At 39.7% G+C, this 22,217-nt stretch overlaps 1 protein-coding gene across 2 annotated transcripts in view; it reads left to right on the top strand.

Annotated features, from left to right (window-relative positions):
* The window catches only part of ARFGEF3 (ARFGEF family member 3), a 146,835-nt gene that overhangs the window by 96,066 nt on the left and 28,552 nt on the right, over positions 1-22,217 (top strand). For both annotated transcript variants that reach the window (XM_063443277.1, XM_063443278.1), the window contains 2 exons: positions 882-1,026; positions 1,906-2,034. In XM_063443277.1, the coding sequence (XP_063299347.1) occupies positions 882-1,026; positions 1,906-2,034 (274 nt within the window). The remainder of the gene's footprint in view (positions 1-881; positions 1,027-1,905; positions 2,035-22,217) is intronic.

Raw genomic sequence — 22,217 nt, forward strand, 5'->3', positions numbered from 1 at the left:
TTTTATTAAATAAACAAACTTTATATTTGAAATAGTTATCCTTAACACCACTTTTACTCTATTCCATTAAAGGTATACTAAGGCACCAAGACAACTTTAGCTTAATGAAACAGTTTGGTTTATAGATCATGCCCCTGCAGTCTCGCTGCTTAATTATCTGCCATTTAGGAGTTCATAATCACTTTTCTTATGCAGCTCTATTCACACCTCCCTGCATGTGACATCCTCAGGCTTCTTAAACACTTCATGTAAAGAGAGATCTAATGTATAAACCTCCTTTATTGCACATTCTGTTTAATTTAGAATTCCCTGTCTTATGCACTGCACAAAGGCTTCTAGACCCACAGGAACCTCCTGTGTATGGTTAAGGTTAATTTAGAGAAGATGCAATAAACACTTCTAAAGTAAGTTAACATCTGATTGAAAATGTTACTTTTTTTCATCCAGGTGGTGTAAGTCACAGGCAAGAGAGGTGTGGCTAGGGCTGCATAAACAGAAACAAAGGTGATTCAACTCCTAAATGACAATTAATTGAGCAGTGATACTGCAGGGGCATGATTTGAACATCAAAACTGCTTTGTTAAGCTAAAGTTGTTTTGAGGACTATAGTATCCATTTAATTGCATTGTAGCCAAGATTCATCAAGTAATTTTGCATATTAATGCTATCAAGATTTGGTAAAGGCATTTGATGAGCCCCAATAAAGATGTCCAAAGCAATATTGATCATATCTCATCAATTCCACACTAAACATGATTATTTTACGGTTTAATTTTTTTTAACTTAAGACATGTTTAAAATATTTTGTGCTGATGTGGTTTTATGTTAAAGTGGAGAAGGGCCAAACTTTATTTCCAGGCTAATATTTTTGCTTTTCACAGTTACTGGCTAAAATCTACAAAATGCCAATGAAGCCAATATTCCTGAGTGGACGTCTGGCGAACTTGCCTCGTCGAGTTCAAGAACGATCAGCCAGCAGTGAAGATGGCATTGAAGCTGTACTCTCAGAGTTTGATGATGATACTGGTATGTTTAACCGCACAGTCACAACTGTTGAATTTCCATTTTAACTCTTCCAGGATCTTAGAGAAATTTACATGATCTGATGTTTTATCACAACCTTTAAAATGTATAATGCGATGACCAATACATACATACTCTAATGTATTTTTGAGGAATTGCTTTAAATTCCTGTCTGTGTAATTATCAAGTAAAGGTTATCAAGTAAAATCTCAGTTAAAGGACCACTATAGTGCCAGGAAAACAAACTTGTTTTCCTGGCACTATAGTGCCCTGAGGTGCTCCCACCCTCATGGCCCCCCTTCCGCCGGGCTGAGGTTGGAGGAAGGGGGTTAAACACTCACCTTTCTTCAGCGCATAAGGTCAGTCCATAGGAAAGCATTCTCAATGCTTTCCTATGGACGCTGGCGTCTTCTCACTGTGAAAATCACAGTGAGAAGCGCAGAAGTGCCTCTAGCGGCTGTCAATGAGACAGCCACTAGAGGCTGGATTGACCCATATGTAAACATAGCAGTTTCTCTGAAACTGCTATGTTTACAGCAGGCAGGGTTAACCCTAGAGGGACCTGGCACCAAGACCACTTCAGCCTATAGTGGTCCAAATCATAATTTTGCAAATCCTACATTTTGCGGTGGAGTTAAAATAGAAAAAAAAAATGACCGATGTAATTACACCTTACCTTTTCTGCAAGCTTTTTTTTTTGTAGATTGTCATATTGGTATAAAAGTGGTTTCAAGTCATTTGTGGAATTTATAATGCATGCCGCAGTAATTACCAAATAAGTATGGTTCTTATAATAAAATTGTAATATTGCATTAGAGTGAAAAGAAGAGAAATTAAAAATGGTAGAAGGATTTTGTTCCATTACTCTACTGATTCCTTTAGGGCTTATTGAAGTATGGATCATTCTTCTGGAGCAACTGACCACTGCTGTATCGAACTGTCCGCGCCAGCATCAGCCACCAACTCTGGATTTGCTCTTTGAACTGCTGAGGGAAGTTGCTAAAATACCTGGTAAATATGATTGTGTTTATTACAGATGATAAACATTACATCCAAACAATGGACAAAAGTAATAGTAGAGGTAATCACTATGCAGCTGCCCTCCTAATCTAAGAAGCCTTGCTCTCTATTTGCAGGTCAGTTTGGGGGTTCACATATGAATGGGAACTAGGATAGTTTGTTTTCTCAAACTCGGCCAGTTTTATAGAATTCTCACAAAATGTCATCTTCCCATCCATCTTATGTCTTCTCAGTCAGTTGCATTAACTTCTATAGTTTCAGCGAGAGAAAAAAAAAAAAAAATTTTGCTTCTCCTGCTAGAGAGACTCTCAAATTGAATGGCTTATTTTGAAAAATGCATACAATATGTTACTGTGAGAATCCCAACTCTGTATTTAACTAATCTTGGCAAAACTTTTTTTTTTCTACACTAAAGAACTAAAGCTTTCTAGAATAACATACAAATAAATGCTTCTATTTAATATTTTTGGATACATTTTTCAAATTATCACTATCTGTTAGAGAAACGTTTTAAATGATTTATCTACAAAACAATTTCCATATATTTTAATGGTGACATCTGTAGATAATTAATTTAAAAAGCTTTTTCTAACAGATTGTGACCATTTGAAAAGCTTATCCAAAAATATATTGAACAGAGGCCATATTTTGAGTTGTTTAACCCCTTACGGACTGAGACAATTGTGCAAGTTGTGATCAATACAAAACGTAAACAAAACCTTGAATTTGCGCTATATGTCTGTTCAGGCACAATTCACCTCTTTCATATTATGTGCACCCACACTTATCATAAATCATTTTGTTCGGGAGAAACAGGGCTTTCATGTCACATTAAATATAAATATTGTATATTTAACATAATTTAATATGAATAAAATATTTTTAAAAATTCAAAATGAAGAAATGTTATTTTTTTAGTTCTGCATGGCATTTTAACTGTGAATGTCACTGTATTCAGCGATATCTCAGTACCCCCAATGTACAGGTTTTATGGTTTCCTAGAAAGTTACAGCCTTAAATATAGGGCTTGTGAGCCAAATTCTCTGGACTTTCTGCCTGGGTTGTCGGGCAGGACCCTCAGATTGTAATTAATAAAATGACTTGATTATTTAAAAATATTATATGAATATAATTGTAGAATTTAAATATATATGTGTGTATGTATTTTTTAAAAATGATTTTTATTTATCTCTCTCTCTCTCTCTCTATATATATATATATATATATATATATATATATATATATATATATATATATATATATATATATATATATACAAAAATTTAAGACAGGAGCACTCTCTGGGAATTTCGATTTGTATTTAAAAAAATCACCACCTCTACATAGATGTAGAGGGGGTGATTTTTTGAAATACAATTTGAAATTCCCAGAGAGTGCTCCTGTCTTCAATTTTTGTTTATATGTCTGCTGGGATGCACCCGGGTACAAGTCTTTGGATTACAAGTAGATTTGAGGTTGAGTGCCAGAGGTTGGATCTTATATATATATATATATATATATATATATATATATATATATGTATTTATAATGTCATTCTAAATGTATTTTGAATTTAATATATATGTATATTAATATCAAAATACAGTTAGAACAAATTAAAACTGGTATATCATTTTTTTTAAATGTGTTTTATTTTACTTGTTTCATATATTTCAATTTATTTCTTGCTTATTTTTATTTTATATATATATATATATATATATATATGTATATATATATATATATATATATAATTATCATTCTAAGTGTATTTTATATATATATATATATATATATATATATATATATTAATATTAAAATACACTTTTATTAATGATGTATGTATGTGTATATAAAAGTACTTAGATCATGCTAAGGCTAGTTGCTCCCTGCCCTGCTCATCACTGGTTTGTTAACTTAAATGTTATTCAACATTCTGCTTATCTCTAAAGACTTTCTCTGTTATTTCTGCTCCCCCCCTTATTTTATTGATACCCACCCAAATGTCTTGCTTGACCAATCCTCACCTCCTCTGTGCATCTCCATTCCATAGCATTTATTGCAGTCCTGTTTTGACCCATTCATCTCTGTCTTACACAGTCAGAGTTTTAAAAGACCACTTCTAGCAAACCTGAACAGTGCTCAGATTTATGCTGCGCTCCTACAGCATGGCTCTTTCCTCTGCAAAAGTAAACTACTTCAAAACCCTCATAAGCACACTGTCCCATCAACCCTAACACCTGTTTCACACTTTTGATGCTCTTCTTCGCCCTGTGACTCCCCCTCCTTCCACCACCTTGTCCGCCACAAACTTTGCATCTCATTTCACTGAGAAGATCTCTACAATCAGGGAAGAGATCTCTAATCTCTCTCCTACCCCTATCATTACATCACCCAACCCCACTCCCCCTGCCATCCTATGCACATTAGCACCTGCTACAGCACAAAAGGTTTCTGCTTTGCTCCTGTCCTCCAGCCCAACCACCTGCTCCCTTGATCCTATTCCCTCGCATCTCCTCCGCACTTTGTCTCCCTCTCTTGCTCTTCCTCTCGCTAGCATTTTCAATCTCTCCCTTTCCTCTGGCATATTTCCCTCACCCTTCAAACATGCAACCGTAACCCTGATTCTGAAAAAGCCCAACCTTGATCCCAACTCCCCATCCAACTACCGCCTTATCTTGCTACTGCCATTTGCCTCCAAGATCCTCGAGAGAGTTGTGTACGCCAGATTGACTGACTTTCTCGAATCCAACTCTCTGCTTGACCCCCTTCAGTCTGGATTCTGCGCTGGTCACTCTGTCGAAACTGCTGTGACTAAAGTATCCAACGATTTAATTGCTGCTAAATCTCACGGCCAATACTCTATCCTAATCCTCCTTGATCTTTGTGGCGAAACCGACCTCGCCACGTGTCCTTGGAGGGGGCTGATTGCCCGCCTCTTGCCTTTGGACTATGGACCAGACTTTATGGGAATGTGATACCCCAGATAGCCATACCATGGAGCCTATTCATATAATGAAAGACTATGGGAAAGACTTTAGCTCCATGGCAATTGTACTGTGTGAGTAGGATCTGCGCGCTATTCGGTAGTTTTGTGCGCGCAGATCCCAGCTATCTGGGGATAGGTGAAATGTCTGTGTGTTATTTGTAAATGTGACTTTATGTATTTTAAAGTGTTTTATGTCGTTTTGCAACCATTTGGTTAATGGAGTCTGCCTCTAGTCCTGGATAATTGGATTACTTCTCCAATTAACTCCAGGGCAGAAGGGAGGAGACCAGGGTGCATTGTGGGGATGCTTTTCTGCCAGCCAGGAGGGACAAAAGATACTTTTAGTAACTTTTGAACCCCTGGTCGGATTCATGCCATTTTTGAATATGTTGTTCCCCTGAATGGATTGATTGTGGATATGTATTTTTATGTGAATGTGATGTATGGTTTTAAAGTTATGAAAGTTGTGTAAAAGTATATTTTACACTGTATGCATAATGGGATTATGTGTCACACTAAGGGGAGGGGATGTGTGGGAGGTAACATCTATGTCATTGGTTCTTTTATGCCTCCCCCTGGGTGTGGCCTGTATGTGTGAGTTGGAAATAAAAGCCAGGCTGGATGAGCCAGTCCAGAGTTCCTGTTTAACCCTCAAAATGAAGTGTCGTCTCGTTCTTGGGGGGAATTGGATTGTAAGCTGACTGCCAGGAGTGTAAGCGGATTGTATGCTTTTCTTGTTCAGCTGTTCCAGTTCGGAGTGTTCGTGTGTCTCCAGTCGGGAGAGTGGTGTTTGCAGTAGCTGCCTGTGCATCTGGAAAGGGGATTATCGCCTAAACTGGGTTTTATCCTCTTGTAAGTGAAACGGTCCGTTACAATTGGTGGCAAGCGGCGGGATCGTTCCTACAACCAGAGGGACAGCTACAGACAACACCATTTCTGGATTCCAAATTGAGGGCAACGCTAGTATCCGTACAGCGACCCTATCTACAAAAGAAATCAGGAAAATGGAAGGAGACAGAGTCGCAGCTGCTGCAGCACCTCCGAGGGAGGAGGAGGAATCTGAGTTTGCCAGGGAATATAGGAGCAGGATGGCTCTATTCTCACCAGCCCGAGCGGAGCAGATGGCATTCCGGGTCTACAACGATGTACAGGCGTACCTCATGCTGCGAATGACGCAGAGGAACCAACAAGATTGGTCCTGTGAGGAACCACAACAGGCAGGTGGAGATGGGACCGAGGTCTCTCCACCGGGCCCAAGGGGATGGTGGGCAGCAGGCCCAGATCCCCAGCGGCAGAGTAAGTCCCAGGGAGATGAAGGTGCCATCCTTCCTCCTCCCCAGCGGCAGTGTGTACCCCAGGGAGCGGATGGTGTCGTCCTCCCTCCCCAGCGGCAGGCTGAGTTACAGGGGGCAGAGGTTGTTGTTCCTGCCCCCCAGCAGCAAAGTGATATGCCAGGAAGGCAGTGTGAAGTGAAGGGAGAGGAGAGCAGCGTCCCCCCTCCCCAGCGGCAGGGTGTGTCTCAGGGAGCAGAAGGTGCAGTCCTTCCTCCCCAGCGGCAGTGTGTACCCCAGGGAGCTGAAGGTGCCATCCTTTCTCCCCAGCGGCAGTTTACATTCCAGAGAGAGGAGCTTGTTACACCCTCGCTCCCACGGCAGCCTAACCCACCAAGGGGAGATGTTAAGCCCCACAACTGTGCAGATGGGACCGTAGTCTCTGCACTTACAGCACAAGGGGAGACAGTCAGTCTCCAGCAACCAGGTGCCCACCAGACTACTCCCGTGGTAGTGCTGGCAACAGGACAGAGTACTGCTGGTCTCTGCCCCCTCAGCAACCCACCAAGGCAGCCTACCAGTCCCCCACACAGCCGTGGTAAGGCACCTGGACATGGACAAGATTCTCCCTTACCCAGGTGTAGTAATGGTTTATTGTGGGTGGGCTGTACTGCTGTTTCTGTCTTGTGGGTGGGCTGCTGGACTAACAAGGGCACTGACCGGCAGGAGGTCAAGTACCCTGTTAGTCTGGGGGGTAAAGGGGAGAAGTGTGGCGAAACCAACCTCGCCACGTGTCCTTGGAGGGGGCTGATTGCCCGCCTCTTGCCTTTGGACTATGGACCAGACTTTATGGGAATGTGATACCCCAGATAGCCATACCATGGAGCCTATTCATATAATGAAAGACTATGGGAAAGACTTTAGCTCCATGGCAATTGTACTGTGTGAGTAGGATCTGCGCGCTATTCGGTAGTTTTGTGCGCGCAGATCCCAGCTATCTGGGGATAGGTGAAATGTCTGTGTGTTATTTGTAAATGTGACTTTATGTATTTTAAAGTGTTTTATGTCGTTTTGCAACCATTTGGTTAATGGAGTCTGCCTCTAGTCCTGGATAATTGGATTACTTCTCCAATTAACTCCAGGGCAGAAGGGAGGAGACCAGGGTGCATTGTGGGGATGCTTTTCTGCCAACCAGGAGGGACAAAAGATACTTTTAGTAACTTTTGAACCCCTGGTCGGATTCATGCCATTTTTGAATATGTTGTTCCCCTGAATGGATTGATTGTGGATATGTATTTTTATGTGAATGTGATGTATGGTTTTAAAGTTATGAAAGTTGTGTAAAAGTATATTTTACACTGTATGCATAATGGGATTATGTGTCACACTAAGGGGAGGGGATGTGTGGGAGGTAACATCTATGTCATTGGTTCTTTTATGCCTCCCCCTGGGTGTGGCCTGTATGTGTGAGTTGGAAATAAAAGCCAGGCTGGATGAGCCAGTCCAGAGTTCCTGTTTAACCCTCAAAATGAAGTGTCGTCTCGTTCTTGGGGGGAATTGGATTGTAAGCTGACTGCCAGGAGTGTAAGCGGATTGTATGCTTTTCTTGTTCAGCTGTTCCAGTTCGGAGTGTTCGTGTGTCTCCAGTCGGGAGAGTGGTGTTTGCAGTAGCTGCCTGTGCATCTGGAAAGGGGATTATCGCCTAAACTGGGTTTTATCCTCTTGTAAGTGAAACGGTCCGTTACAATCTTTCTGCCGCCTTTGACAGCTTCTTCTCATTCTCCGTAATCTCGGTCTACGAGATACTGCTCTCTCCTGGTGCTTCTCCTACCACTCTCAGCGCTTTTTCAGTGTTTCTTTCTCTTGCTCTGCCTCTTCTCCCCAACCCCTCTCTGTTGGCGTTCCCCAAGGTATTGTCCTTGATCACCTACTGTTCTCTGTCTATACTGCCTCCCTTGGTAAACTCATCAGCTCCTTTGACTTCCATTATCATTTATATACAGATGACATGCAAATCTACCTGTCCTCTCCTGATCTCTCTCCGTCCATCTTAACTCGTGTCTCTGACTGCCTCTCTGCGATTTCCAACTGGATGGCTGCTCACTTCCTTAAACTCAACCTGTCCAAAACAGAACTTCTGGTCTTTCCTCCCTCAAATGTTGCTACTCTCGTGTCTATTTCCCTCCAAGTCAACGGCGCCACCATCACCTCTACTTTGCAGGTTCGCTGCCTAGGTGTTCCCTTTGACTCTGACCTCTCCTTCACCCCTCATGTCCAGTCGATCGCCAAATCCTGCTGCAAAAACATAGCTCGCATCCACCCCTATTTAACACCAGACGCGACTAAGGTGCTGGTCCATTCCATTGTGTTTTCTCGCCTTGACTACTGCAACCTCCTTCTCAGTGGTCTTACGTGTTCCCAGATTGCACCACTGCAATCCATAATGAATGCAGCGGCGAGGCTCATTTTCCTGTCCTCCCGCACCTCCCACGCCTCCCCCCTCTGTCAGTCCCTAGATTGGCTTTCAGTTAGATAAAGGGCTCAATTTAAGATGCTGGTGCTTACCGTATATACTCGTGTATAAGTCGATCTCATGTATAAGTCGAGTGCAGTTTTGTGACCAACAATTGTGAAATATGCTATGCCTCGAGGATAAGTCGAGGGTAAAACTTGGGGCTATGAAATTCTGTGATTTTTATAATTATATACACACACACTCATGCAAACACACACTCTGCATTATATACGCACACACTCATACAAACACACACACACTCTGCATTATATACACACACACTCTGCATTATATACGCACACACTCATACAAACACACACACACTCTGCATTATATACACACACACTCATACAAACACACACTCTGCATTATATAAACACACTCTGTGTGTTTGTGTGAATGCAGAGTGTGTGGTTGTATGAGTGTGTGTATATAATGCAGAGTGTGTGTGTGTGTGTGTGTGTGTAGTGTGTGTGTAGTGTGTGGGGGGAGGGCATTTTTATTATTTTTTATTTTTTATTTAAATATTCTAATTTTTTTATTTTAATATTATAATTATTTTTTATTTGAATATTTTTTGATTACATTTTTTATTTTATTTTATTATTTTTCTTTTATTATTTAAAAAAAAAATTGTCCCTGGTGGTCCAGTGGTGTGTACTGTGCAGGAGGGGGGCTGGCAGGAAGCGTTTACTTATCTTTCCTGCAGCTCCTGTCAGCTCCCTTCTCCTGCGTTCCGGTCAGCTCCCCTGTAAGTCTCGCGGTCTGCGTGCCGCGCGGAGCGTTTCCACGGTAACCCGTGGCAACGCTCTGATGCCGCGGCTCTTGCGAGATTTACAGGGGAGCTGACCAGAACGCAGGAGAAGGGAGCTGCAGGAAAGGTAAGTAAACGCTTCCTGCCAGCCCCCAACAGGACCGCCGGGCTTGTAATGAGCCCAGCGGTCCTGGTCTGTATTATGGCAATGTAAGTTGCCATAATACAGACATTGACTCAAGTATAAGTCGAGTGGGGGTTTTTCAGCACAAAAAATGTGCGGAAAAACTAGACTTATACTCGAGTATATATGGTACTTACAAGTCCCTACATAAGGTTGCTCCAACCTACCTATCCTCCCTAATATACAAGTATGTCCCGTTTAGGCCCCTGCGCTCTGCCGAGGACCTACGTCTATCCTCTGTCCGTACTTCCACATCTGATGCTCGCCTCCAAGACTTCTCCAGTGCTGCACCTTTTCTGTGGAACTCCCTCCCCTTCTCCGTTAGACTTTCACCCAGTCTCCACTCCTTAAAAAAATCTTTGAAAACACACACTTCTTCAGGAAAGCATATAATTTAAACTGGTTTTCATCCCCCTCCCCATGACTCCTTTCCTGCAACTGTCAAAAAAATACCTCTTTTCAGTGAATACTTTTCTAGCAACCTATTTCATTACCTCTACTTATACCTTTTGTGTCACTATATCCGACTCCCACTAGCATGTAAGCTCATTGAGCAGGGCCCTCAACCCCTCTGTGTGTCCATTTGTCTGGTTACAATTACATGTCTGTTTGTCCACCCATTGTACAGCGCTAGGGAATTTGCTGGTGCTATATAAATAATAATAATAATAATGTCATACAGGAATTCAATCAGCATGACTCACAGTGCCTAGGAACAGTCACTAGGCAATGGAGCAAGCCAGCAAATTGCTAAAATAAAGTATATGCTGTAGTTAGATTGTATAGATATAATATTAGATCAAATATACATTTTAAATCAATCTAAAAGCACATAGAAAATAGTCTGAAACTTCATATCAAAGCATATACTGCCAATGCACATAAACCATAATAGACAATACATTAGTTATGTATACTAACCATGAATGCAGCTAATGCAAACCATTCAGTGCTTCTAGTACAAAAAAGTGTAACTCAGCAAATAAAGTAAATACTGATAATGTAACACAAAACAAACTACAGCACATGAAATTAAATGCTAGACTGGACAAAGTGAACAAATGATCACTTAAAACCAACCCGAGGAGAAAATAAAATGAGTCCGGATATTAATAACGTCTGGGGGTGCCTCCATGATGGTGCACCTCAAAGATACCAGTGCAACTACAACTTCTCGTTGAGACCATGGGGTTCACATTGTAGGAGTACCATATCCTGATTTCCACCGCTAGTACGGGGGGGGGGGGGCACATGTTCCAAGAACTGGTACCAAAATTGAAATGCACTGTGATGCATTTGGTGAAAGTGTCTGACTACTGGTTGGTCAGAAAGGGGATTCCTGATTGTGGTTTTGTGTTGTGAAATTCTGTCTTTAAATGCCTTTGTGGTTTTGCCCACGTAGCACAGGCCACATGGACATTTCAGCAAATAAACCATATGATCAGTGTAGCGGAGTGCAATATTAAAATCCACGATCTCCGCTGGTATAACAGGTAAATCCACAGTCAGCGCTGAAAAGTAAGGCAATATCCCAATCCTCCCAATAACCGGACGAAACACAGTTTGGGAGTCAACTAACTTGCTTTATTCACAGACTTCCATATTTATGCAGTTCCCCTTGCAAGGGGTTTCCATACAGAGGTTGCAGGGGATTTCTCCCATCAGGCAGTATAATTATCCCAACAGGCATTGCTGCACGAGAGGGATACTCCCACTAAAATGGACGATTAAGTGGATTATCCCCTCGTGCAGCAGAATTGACAATTCACCGAAAAATCGGTATTTCACATATTATACATCGCTATTGTACGAACAACCGTTCGGTAGATAGCTGGGGTCTGCGGGCACCTTTAGGGAGAATACCGCTCAGATCCCAGCTAAACTAACCGAACGCCGCACAAAATACCTTTAACCATCGAGTTCGGTTTGAAACTACCGAACACCGATGGGGAACATAATGTGAGAAGAGCGGAGCTCCCGAACGCTCTGGAAGTCCAGCGGTGTTCGTATCATCGAGTAGCCGTTTTTAGTTCCAGGCACTCGACGACCGAACACCGCTGCCGAGACAAAGGATCCAAGATGGCCGATCGCCGCATGGTTGGTAGTCGAACGACGGCCACCTAGGAGAGCCTTTAATTACCGATTGCAACATTGTTGCAATCGGTTAACGAGCGCCACACGACTCTAAGTGTGAGGTCTACCTGGGGAGCCCGTATTCGTTTGACGGACCGCCCGGATAGCCGCGGTTCGTCGAACGAAGTGTTTGCATGCTGGTAGCTTACGGCTGCCAGCATGCGAACTACCATAATACAATATACACCAGCACAAGATATACAGTAACCCATACAGCCTACGGACAACCTTTCTATATTATAGTCCAGAAGTGGCTAGGTTTGCCACAATCAGTTTGAAAAACTCCTTCAGCATAATACTCTGTCCAGTTCTTGGGTGAAAACAAATCTCACCTTTAATGACACAATTACAGTGGTTACAACTTAGACAGGGGAAAGTGCAGAATACTTTTTTGGTCAAAAACAGTTTTGTACATGACACTACAAGAACACGAAACGACCGAAACGTGCTCATCCCTCCCGCACGCACAGATAATACAATCACGCAAACTTGAACACTAGGGGGGCAATAGCGGGAGGGCATCAGACAGTATAGAGATAGACAATTGGAGAGCCCTGCCTGAAGGGCCAGCAGACTAGCTGAGGGAGGACACTCAACTTCATATGGCACGGGAACACGAGATCACTGAGAACAACCTGGGAAGGGGTATCGGGGGGTACACCCACATAAGATTTACATTACTGTTGATATATGGGACCTGCGAGTCCGACCTTGTTGTTGGGCCTACGTGCCCGCCTTATGATTGATTTCTATACGTTGAATACAAACACACAGACCTGCGAGTCTGCATGATACTTACCTTTCTTCACAAGATACAGGAAATAAAAATCATATTTACAAAAAAAAACAGTTTTGTGAGCTGAGACACCTCAGCGTTCACCACCATATCTTTAATACTCTTTGCACAATGATGTGCAAAAATAGGAAAATCACAAAACAAATGGCCATAGTCCTTGTCCTCTTGCAAGATAAACCAATTAGCGGAGATGATCTGTTTCACCCTTTTGGACATGACAGAGAAAGTACTAACAAAGGGGATACATGTATTTGTTTGTACTGTTTTCACAGCAAGTAGAAACTATCTCTCAGTATCAATCGCACAGATTAAGCCTTCCCCTAGGAAAGCATTGAATTTATACTTTCCTATGGGAATTTTGAAGATGCTGGACGTCCTCATGCAAAACCATCCAGCTTCATGTCTTGGAGTTAAACTCCATGAAACAGCCGGAAGCTCCTCCAGTCGCCGTCTTGAAGATTATCTAAAACTGCACTGTTTTCAGCTGCAGGGTTAAGGGACACTGCACCCAGACCACTTTAATGAGATTGAGTGATCTGGGTGCATACAGTGTCCCTTTAATTAGAACATTTTGTACTATGGGTACATACGTTTTGATATGTGTACAATTGTAAAGCTGTATAGTAACTGTATATGTGAAGAAATAGGTTTAAGCTGCTGTATACACTTTATGGGTACTCCTCAAAACCCACCATACATAGATAATCACCTAGAAACAAAAAAACTTTGGACCTAGAAGGTGTTCTCACCCCTTAGGTCTTCAGTTTTTAAAAGTGCAGCGCTATATAGAGTGTGGGGAAAGTGTGTTCTACCAATGGTTTAAAAACACTTACCCTCTCAGTATTTCCAGTATAATGAATATACAAAAGAAACAGAAAAATTATACAAATAATTGTGCAGTATATTAAATACTAGAATGAAAATTAAAATAGTGAGAGTAACAGATGTGTCCAAACTCACATTTTTTTAGAGCCTTTTCTAGTTAATAAGGCTCTAAACTTCCCAGCGTCTGTGTCTTTTAGGGTAGATCACACGACCCCTCTCTTCAGGAAAAGTATGGATGTTCCTCTCACGTATATAAAAGACACAGATGTAAATTGAAGTGCTCACCTTTTTTAGAGCCTTTTGATAACTGGCTCTAAGTGTGTAAACCTAGTGTCAATTTGTGGGGTTACACTGCCCCTTCCCTGGAATCACTTTTGCAGGATACAGTGGATAGGGTAAAATAGGAAAAAATGTATTACAGAATATATATAAAACTACTATAAAAACTGTATGGCTAGAAAATAATAAACCAAATAAAAAACAGTATAGTTCAAATGTTTGTGGTCCAAAATAGTGAGTTCACTTGAAGCTAAAACTTGTTTCGCCGATGAAAACGGCTTCCTCAGTCAGCTTGTGAAGATCTTCTGATTGTCCTGTGTTTTTAAATGTTCAAAATCCCGCCGAAATGTCCGTAATCCAATCGGATTTGATGCGCGTGACGCGGACAAATGCTGTCGCGTCACTTCCGGTTTTTCGGCACTACAAGATCCATTATGCTTTGCGCATCGCGCGTCACTTCCGCTCTGCGTCCGAGTTCTTATAGGGGATGTAGTGCTTGGGAGCCAAAATAGAAAGTCTATATTTGAGCCTATTTAGGCTCATAATGATATTGAAATTAAAAATAAAAGAAACAATGCTTGAATTCATGTTGTAACAGAAAGATTATGTTTAAAATATGTGTTAAAAATATATATATAAATAACCCCATATATTCTCAATAAAATTTATGATAAAACTTGATTACATTCTTAAAATTGCCAATATGCATAGATAAATAAATACATAAATATATAAATATAGCTAATCACTTAATATTGGTTAAAGGATAAAGCTCTTAATAACACATATGCAGAATATATAAAAAAGGCCAATGAGTGTTTAACCAAGTGAAAGAGAGAGATAGTAGATAAAGAGTGTATACTAATACTCAGATTTATAAGAAATGACATAATTCAAAATCTGCATTTAGACCTGAAGGGGCTAGAGTATTTAAATCAAAAATCCATTTGGTTTTCTATTTTTACTAATTTTTTAATTTCATCTTCCCCTCGCCAATTTAATGTGACCTTTTGAATGGCCATAAATTCTAAAAATTGAGGATCTTTGTTATGTACTGAATTAAAATGTTCTGAAACGCTGTGTTTGTCATAGCCTTTTTTAATGTTTCTTATATGCTCATTTATTCTTGTTTGTAGGGGACGTTTGGTTCTACCTACATAAGATTGCAGGAACATTTTAATATGTATATGACTCTTTTTGAAAAACATGTGATCATTTGGCGTATTTTATATTTCCTTTCCCCTTTTGGATCGTAAAATTCTGTGATATGTCTTTTAGTACTTTTTGTGTTTCTGCAAGCTAGGCATTGTCCACAGCCCAAAAAAACTTCTTTTTTGAAAAAAGGGGGTGGGTGTATTTTCTTTTATATGGTTATGGACCAGTTTTTGTCTTAAGTTTGGGGCTCCTCTATATACTAGTTTAGGTCTCTCTGGTAATATAGAATGTAACATCGGGTCATTCCTTAGTATAGGCCAGTGTTTATTTATTATTTGTTTGATTTTATTGCTTTCTTGATTAAAATTACAAATAAAAAGCAAACTGTTGTTCTCATTTCTACTTTTAGGTTTATACTTTAGTAAACAGGATCTCTCTATAGAATTTAAAAAAGTTAAAGGATCTCTCTATAGAGTTTCAAAGGTGCTGTGATCTGTGCAATTTCTACGTATTCTCATGAGTTGGGCTTTTGGAATGTTCTTTAGCCAGGGAGAGAAATGGCAACTGTTAAGATATATGTAGTTATTTACATCTACCGGTTTAAAATAAGTTTTGGGTTTTATGCAATTATTTTCTATAAAAATGGTTAAATCTAAAAAATTAATACTTTCTTTATTATATTCTGTAGTTAATACAACACCCCAATCGTTTGCATTTAAAAACGTTAAAAAAATTTCAAGACGATACACTGTACCATTCCAAATTAAAAATATATCGTCTATGTACCGCTTATAGGAGACCAGGTTCGCTCCCCAGTCCAAATTAATATCAATAAAAATGGCCTCCCAATAGGCCATAAATAAATTAGCATAGCTTGGAGCGAACCTCGTCCCCATAGCGTTACCGACTTTTTGTATAAAGAATTCATTATTAAACCAAAAATAATTATTTTCACGGATAAGTTCTATTCCTTCTATAATAAAATGTATTTGTTCATCTGGATAGGTGTTGTCCTTCTTAAGAAAAAAATTCTACTGCCTCTAGACCTTTTGTATGTGAAATAATGGTATAGAGGGAACTAACATCCGCCGTTACTAAGATGTAGTTGGGTTCCCATCGTATATCTTGTAATGTCTGTATAATGTTTAAAGTATCTTTCAGGTAATTTGGGTTTTTTTGAACAAGGGGTTGTACACATTTGTCCAGGTATTCTGATAACCTACTAGATACAGAGTCTATCCCCGAGACTATTGGTCTACCCGGAGGGTTGGTAAGATTTTTATGGATTTTGGGGAGATGATAAAAAGCAGGGATCTTTGATTTACTGCTGTTGAGATATTTGTATTCCTTTTCATTCAATATTTCCATTTCTTTTCCTTTACATATTAAGTTATCAAACTTCTCTTTAATATTAGATGTGGGGTCTCCAGATAATTTATGATATGTTTAAGTGTCCTCTACCAATCTGAGGCCTTCTTTTAGATAATCCTCTGTTTTCATGATGACAATTCCGCCTCCTTTATCTGCAGGTTTAATTACCTTATTTCTATCCTTCTGTAGTGTTTTTAGAGCTAAGCATTCCTCTTTGTTTAGATTCATATGTTTTTTTATTTTTAGGTTTAATTTGGTTGATCTCTTGCATTACTGATTTTTCAAAAGTGATCATTTCTTTAGATATGAAATTGTTAGGGAAAAAAAGTAGATTTAGCTTCAGATCAGTATGACTGTATATTGAAGCAGTTGGATATACTGTTTTATCTGTTCTCATAAAGCATTTTTTTAGACATAATTGTCTCTTATATCTATTCAGATCTATGAATATGTCAAACTTGTTGAATGGTTGTGTGGGTACAAATTTTAGTCCTTTATTTAAAATCTTTTGTTGGGCCTGTGGTATGGGATTTCCTGTTAAATTGAAAATTATAGATTTAGTTCTTCTAGGTCCAAAGTTTTTTTGTTTCTTGGTGATTATCTATGTATGGTGGGTTTTGAGGAGTACCCATAAAGTGTATACAGCAGCTTAAACCTATTTCTTCACATATACGTTTACTATACAGCGCCACCTATTTCACACCTTTTGTATATATTCAATTTTATTGTGTATCTTACTCCTTTTGGTGTGGAGGCAGCTCTATAAAAAAAAATGTCTCTCTTTGAAAAGAGAAAAAACTATTTTACAAACATTGATACGATGTTTGACACTCCCACTTCAATTCGTAGTCCCCAAAATCAAACAGATACTTGTGACCTCAGAGAATGCCAATATAAACTAACAAAAGCTATGAATCAGGAGGTCCGCATAATTTGGGAAGTAGCCACTCTAGAAAAGTATTTAAAAGAAAAAATCACTCCTAGAGGATTGAGATACAATAAATATCCCACCATTGATAAAGGGGAGGAGGAGTTTATAGAGGAATGGCAAGAGATGCTAGAAAATTTCTAATTTACGACAATGAGAATGATAATTAACCCCTTAAGGACCAAACTTCTGGAATAAAAGGGAATCATGACATGTCACACATGTCATGTGTCCTTAAGGGGTTAAGAGAAGGAAACCCACATTATTAAAACTAGATAAAGACATAAATGAGACCCAAAATCAACTTCTAAATCATACATCTCCTAAAGAATATGAAACAATCACTAAAATCATCCAAAAACAAATAGAAAAAACAGAGACAGAAACTATTAATATAAAAAAGAAAAAATACAAGAGGGATAGATATGACTATGACAATAACCAAGTCAGCACCTACGCCACTAACAAGAAACATATAGAGACACAATCACAAGCAAATTCAAGGTATCAACACAATAGAGACCATTCACACCAACCAACAACAAGCTACTCAAATATAGTTAGACAGGGTAACCAATACAACAGGAATAGGATAAATTCACGTCAGAGAAAGAATGACTCACCCTATGGGAGACACCATTCAAAGGTCAGTTCACCCTATGTACAATATCACACACATCAATCACAATCTACAAGATTCACAAAGACACAGGAACAAGAGAGAAATGACTTAGGGAGAAGAGGCAGAGAAAGGTCACCAATTCTTACGAGAAATAGAAAGGAAACTCAAAAGAATCATGTCACTACTTCAAACAGATTTGATACTCTATTAGATAGATGGATGATTTTTTTCAGGAGGGACGCCAAAAAGGAAAATACAAAGTGGCCCAATCCCCTCAAGACATCTCCTCACCTTTGAACACCCATCCCCCAAAAGACAAAGGAATTTAAGGGGAGAGGAACTCGGGGAGGAAAGACGCTTAGTAAGATAAAAAAAAGCCATCACTAAAACTAAATCTATAATTTTCAATTTAACAGGAAATCCCATACCACAAGCCCAACAAAAGATTTTAAATAAAGGACTAAAATTTGTACCCACACAACCATTAACAAGTTTGACATATTCATAGATATGAATAGATATAAGAGACAATTATGTCTAAAAAAATGAGAACAGATAAAACATTATATCCAACAAGTTTGACATATTCATAGATCTGAATAGATATGAGACAATTATGTCTAAAAAAAAAATGAGAACAGATAAAACAGTATATCCAACTATTGCTTCAAAATACATTCATACTGATCTTAAAGCTAAATCGACTTTTTCCCTAACAATTTCATATCTAAAGAAATGGTAACTTTTGAAAAATCAGTAATGCAAGAGATCGACCAAATTAAACCTAAAAATAAAAAACATATGAATCTAAACAAAGAGGAATGGTTAGCTCTAAAAACACTACAGAAGGATAGAAATAAGGTCATGAAACCTGCAGATAAAGGAGGCGGAATTGTCATCATGAAAACAGAGGATTATCTAAAAGAAGGCCTCAGATTGGTAGAGGACACTTAAACATATCATAAATTATCTGGAGACCCCACATCTAATATTAAAGAGAAGTTTGATAACTTATTATGTAAAGGAAAAGAAATGGAAATATTGAATGAAAAGGAATACAAATATCTCAACATCAGTAAACCAAAGATCCCTGTTTTTTATCATCTCCCCAAAATCCATAAATATCTTACCAACCCTCCGGGTAGACCAATAGTCTCAGGGATAGACTCTGTATCCAGTAGTCTATCAGAATACCTGGACAAATGTTTACAACCCCTTGTTCAAAAAACCCCAAATTACCTGAAAGATACTTTAAACATTATACAGACATTACAAGATATACGATAGGAACCCAACTACATCTTAGTAACGGCGGATGTTAGTTCCCTCTATACCATTATTTCACATACAAAAGGTCTAGAGGCAGTAGAATTTTTTCTTAAGAAGGACAACACCTATCCAGATGAACAAATACATTTTATTATGGAAGGAATAAAACTTATCCTTGAAAATAATTATTTTTGGTTTAATAATGAATTCTTTATACAAAAAGTCGGTACTGCTATGGGGACGAGGTTCGCTCCAAGCTATGCTAATTTATTTATGGCCTATTGGGAGGCCCTTTTTATTGATAATAATTTGGACTGGGGAGCGAACCTGGTCTCCTATAAGCGGTACATAGACGATATATTTTTAATTTGGAATGGTACAGTGTATCGTCTTGAAAATTTTTTAACGTTTTTAAATGCAAACGATTGGGGTGTTGTATTAACTACAGAATATAATAAAGAAAGTATTAATTTTTTAGATTTAACCATTTTTATAGAAAATAATTGCATAAAACCCAAAACTTATTTTAAACCGGTAGATGTAAATAACTACATATATCTTAACAGTTGCCATTTCTCTCCCTGGCTAAAGAACATTCCAAAAGCCAAACTCATGAGAATACGTAGAAATTGCACAGATCACAGCACCTTTGAAACTCAGGCCATCAAAATAAAAAATGAGTTACGGAAAAAGGATATGAGGAAACCTCCCTCATAAACACTATAAAATAAGTAAATTCTATGGAGAGATCCTCTTTACTAAAGTATAAACCTAAAAGTAGAAATGAGAACAACAGTTTGCCTTTTATTTGTAATTTTAATCAAGAAAGCAATAAAATGAAACAAATAATAAACACTGGCCTATACTAAGGAATGACCCGATGTTATATTCTATATTACCAGAGAGACCTAAACTAGTATATAGAGGAGCCCCAAACTTAAGACAAAAACTGGTCCATAACCATATAAAAGAAAAAACACCCGGAGGGGGCGGAGCCAGCTGGGGATCAGGTCGGTCGCATAACCCCGAGCTCCGTGTCTCAAACTGAGAAACTGACACTTAAAAGGTGGATAAGAACCCCAAAAAACAAGCGACCCACTTACCAGAGGCATACTGGAACACCATGGGCAAAAAAACTAAGAAAACAAGGGCAGGTAAAGCCCCCACGAGCCGAGACATCGGAGACTTACTCCGCGGCACAACTAAGGCCGCATGGGACAAAATGGCAATGGCAGAGGACTTTTACTCATACTCCTCGGACGACTTTACTGCTGACCTGGATAGGGGAACGACTGCCAATACTCCACCAGCTCCCACCAAAGCCACATCCAAAACGGGGGAACCGGTGACAGCGGACTTGCTTCAACAAATGCTGAGCGAGCTACGCAAAAACATTGCGGCAGACATGGCATATTATAAAACTGCTATAGATGTGGCAACCACCAAAATCAACAGGCTAGAGGATACCTCCGGCACCCAAAACACACGGCTAACAGCAGTAGAACAACAAGTGGCCGACCTCCAGCGCCATCAAAAATCCTCCATAGACAGAATGGACGCTATAAAAAGACCAACGCAGGAGATACAACCTAAAGGTCAGGGGCATACCCGACTCAGTGGGGGAAACAGAGGTGCCACATTATATAAGACGTCTCTTGAACATGGTCCTGCCACCTTAGCAATCGAAAGGCAGTACAGCTAGACGGAATGTTTAGGCTGCCAAAACCTACCAGAGCTCCTACGACTGCATCCATGGATCTCATAATAAGATTCCAATCACTCCAACACAAGGCTCTCACCATGGCGGGGCTCCCCCTTACACTTTGAAGGATCAACACTATCCATCTTCTCAGACCTGACCAGGACCATCATGGCATGGAGAAAGGAGATGCAACCAAGCCTACAGCTCCTGAGAAACAGAGATATCCCCTACAAGTGGGGAACCCCAAGAGCAGTCATCGTATCCCACGGAGGGACCACACACAGAGCACACAGTGTCCAGGAGCTCGGATCATTGCTCATCACCCTGGGCATCCAGACACCACCGAACCAGAGAGGTCTGAACCTATCACAACTGAATCCAGCTGATATACCAGAGCTCACACCAGGCCAAGCTCAGAAAACGCAGGGACACGCCGCACCACCGTGAGAGACTTACCCAGAGGGTGAATTCCATCTCCCCCCCTGCCTGGGGACTGACTTTCCATAGATGCACCCTATTATCTTTACCAGTAGATAGTCATTCCTTACACAATACAAAACCGACCTAACCCTACACCCTAGCCACACAAATGGCTCCTTAGCAGTGACAACTCCTGCACTCAATCTAAATAAGCACTACACGTAGTCCGAACTTACATGGCCAATCCAGAGAGAGCGGGCTAACTTAGGAACATATAGCTCAATCGTGAAATCCCCCCCCCCCCCCCCCATCCCCACAACCAAACTGAGACATACCACTAAACAATTGCAGTAAAGGGGAGGCCTCTCTCCTCAGTGGAGTTTCTACTTTTACATACCGTCACTAGACAGTCGTTCACTACTGCACCACTGAGGCAAATCGTGTTATGTTTATGTTTGTATTTAATTTTACTCAAAAAAAAAATTCACACTGCATATTACTGCTCTAATGATGACCTGTAATACTTGCACAGTTGTTGTTTTTATACACCTTATGTTTGAATGCCATATATGTCATATGTGCAGTGTGACACAAAAATAAAGAATTAAAAAAAATTAAAAAAAATACACCCACCCCCTTTTTTCAAAAAGAAGGTTTTTTTGGCTGTGGACAATGCCTAGCTTGCAGAAACACAAAAAGCACTAAAAGACATATCACAGAATTTTACGATCCAAAAGGGGAAAGGAAATATAAAATACGCCAAATGATCACATGTTTTTCAAAAAGCATCATATACATATTAAAATGTTCCTGCAATCTTTTTTATGTAGGTAGAACCAAACGTCCCCTACAAACAAGAATAAATGAGCATATAAGAAACATTAAAAAAGGCTATGACAAACACAGCGTTTCAGAACATTTTAATTCAGTACATAACAAAGATCCTCAATTTTTAGAATTT

Source organism: Pelobates fuscus, chromosome 2, assembly GCF_036172605.1.
Source record: "Pelobates fuscus isolate aPelFus1 chromosome 2, aPelFus1.pri, whole genome shotgun sequence".
NCBI lineage: Eukaryota > Metazoa > Chordata > Amphibia > Anura > Pelobatidae > Pelobates > Pelobates fuscus.